Below are 2124 nucleotides of genomic sequence, written 5' to 3'. Positions count from 1 at the left end.
TGGGAACAGGGTGACGGCCGGTGACCAGCCACGTCTCGCTGGCCAGCTCCACGATCTGCATGGTTCGGGCGACCATCTTCTCCTTGTCCTCCACAAATGGGGCAGGGACGTCAGCCTCAGGCTGGAACAGCCGAAAACTGCAAGAGCAAAGAGCACAGCGTTAGCAGGAGGGCAGAGGGAAGGCTCACCATGCAGCGCCGCAGCAATCCAGCTCAATGAGGGAGATGGCTGCAGTAAGACAACACACCCTGCTCCTGTGGTGGGCTTCTGCTCAGGTTACCTAGCGAAGTGCCTCGCTGCCCTCTCCAAACTGAGGAGAAAGGGGCAGGAAGAGAAGAATCACAGCCCATACTGTGACGAGGGAGGCAAAAAAGCCATCCCAGTTTGTAAAAGCACACAGGTGGGCCATTCCCCCCAGTCATCAGCAAATACCAGTCCTGCTGACGTCCACCTCCGGGCTACTCTGTTGTATTACGATCGCTGGCTGGAGCAAGAACTCAATGAAGTTTGTCATTCAAGGGACAACAGAGTGCACTCCCACTCATGAATTTTAGATGCTGCTGCAGCAGTACCACCATCCGGCCGAACAGGCTCCCGGTAGATATGCTCCCCCACAGCAGAGAGGGCTGCGTGCTGTCCAAAGGAATGCTTTTCCAGAGGATGTGGTTTTGCCTGAGAGCACTCAGCAACAACATGGTGGTGTAACAGCACAGGTCACCCTGTGTGTGCTTGGGGACTTCTGCCCTGGCCACAGCCGTGTTTCGGAAGCTTCTCCTCCCATGGTGTCAAACGCAGGACTCTGAAATGGCTGAAAGGGGCCCCGTTACCTGTTCAGGTGTGTCTTCACCAGATCTGCCAGGCTCAGGGCCGGCACAGAGAGCCCGAGCTCTTTCTGAAGACTCAGGTAGACGCTGGCAAACAGCTCCTGCTTCGCATACAGGAGGGAGCAGATTGTCCCCATCGTCACGGGCCAGTTGTGCTGTCGACAAGTCACGAAGACGCAGCAGCCCCCCAGAAGTTCCTTCTTCTCCAGACTGACCAGGTGGAAGGAGGGGTGCTGCACAGCTCTCTGGAAGTATGACACCGCCGTTTCCTCAAACACCCTCGGGAGCTGGAGGACTTTACAGAGGTCCTGGACCCGCCTGATCCCTGTGAGAAGACACCACCCTTAAAGATCAGCTCAAGCAGCTTCTGATACACAGCTCTCCTCAATAGCACAGCCCGCATTCACCCTGCCCCAGGAAAAGGTGCGAGGGCAGCCCTGCTCCTGCAGCTGGCGTGCAAAGATCTCCCACGTCCCTCAGTGCAGATGAGGCAGCTTGCTGAAGGCAGTTCTGCATCCAGCCGGTGCCTAACGGCCGCCTTCATGCTTTACTGCCAGCTCTGAAGGCTTTTACCGTTTTAGAGAACATTAGAAACATGTAAAACAAACTACAGAGTAGCAGCAAGAGAGAATCGGGGTGTGAAGGAAACCAAACAGCAAGCTCTTACCTCGCTGCAGGCAGCGGCTCAGCTGCTCTTTCTGGCCAGTGCTCTGGGAATACGCCACCTCTGAAAAACAGCCAGTGTTAGGCCAGATAGTCTGGCAGTGACTCTGGGGGATGGTGTCATTTCGATTTTGGGCAACCAGATGCCCATGGTACTGGATTTCAATTATCAGAATTGACAGGTCTTTGAGGCCACTAAACTAGAGCTGGCAGCACAGGTTAAGTGACAGTGAGGAGCGGGATCCCTTCACGCCATCGCTTGTCCACAAACAGGACCAGCAAACGGACTCAGGGCTACTCCACTACACTTATAAGAGATTTAAATGACAAAAAGCAGCACACGAAAACTTCCAAGCCTAAAACCCAGTAGAGAAGTGCTGTGAGTCCGACTCTATCATGGATAAACCATGCTGGGCTCTCGCTGGGGAGGAGCAGCACTCGGCCTTCCCTCCACACAGGGGCCCAGAGACCGCAGCCGGGCAGGGTGCGGGAGGCCAACGGCCCCTGGGCTGGCGAGAACGGCTGCTTGGGGAGCGCTTCGTTGCTCAGACCAACTCAGAAGTGCTAAAACAACCGTTTCACCGAGAGTTTTGCACCAGGCCGAAGGCAAAGGCCCCCGGGACGCTCGACACCCCCC

The 2124-nt window shown here is 55.9% G+C and overlaps 1 protein-coding gene across 1 annotated transcript in view; it reads right to left on the bottom strand.

The window, feature by feature from the left end:
• BRF2 (BRF2, RNA polymerase III transcription initiation factor 50 kDa subunit) overlaps positions 1-2124 on the bottom strand; it is a 2987-nt gene that overhangs the window by 517 nt on the left and 346 nt on the right. Inside the window, exons 2-4 of the mRNA XM_009884360.1 lie at positions 1492-1551; positions 828-1149; positions 8-137 (exon numbers count right to left, since the gene is read on the bottom strand). Of these exons, the coding sequence (XP_009882662.1) occupies positions 8-137; positions 828-1149; positions 1492-1551 (512 nt within the window). The remainder of the gene's footprint in view (positions 1-7; positions 138-827; positions 1150-1491; positions 1552-2124) is intronic.

The sequence above is a fragment of the Charadrius vociferus genome, unplaced genomic scaffold (genome assembly GCF_000708025.1).
Source record: "Charadrius vociferus isolate BGI_N301 unplaced genomic scaffold, ASM70802v2 scaffold1044, whole genome shotgun sequence".
Classification (NCBI taxonomy): domain Eukaryota; kingdom Metazoa; phylum Chordata; class Aves; order Charadriiformes; family Charadriidae; genus Charadrius; species Charadrius vociferus.
Note: the sequence above shows the minus strand (reverse complement) of the source record. Positions and strands in the feature narration are given on the sequence as shown.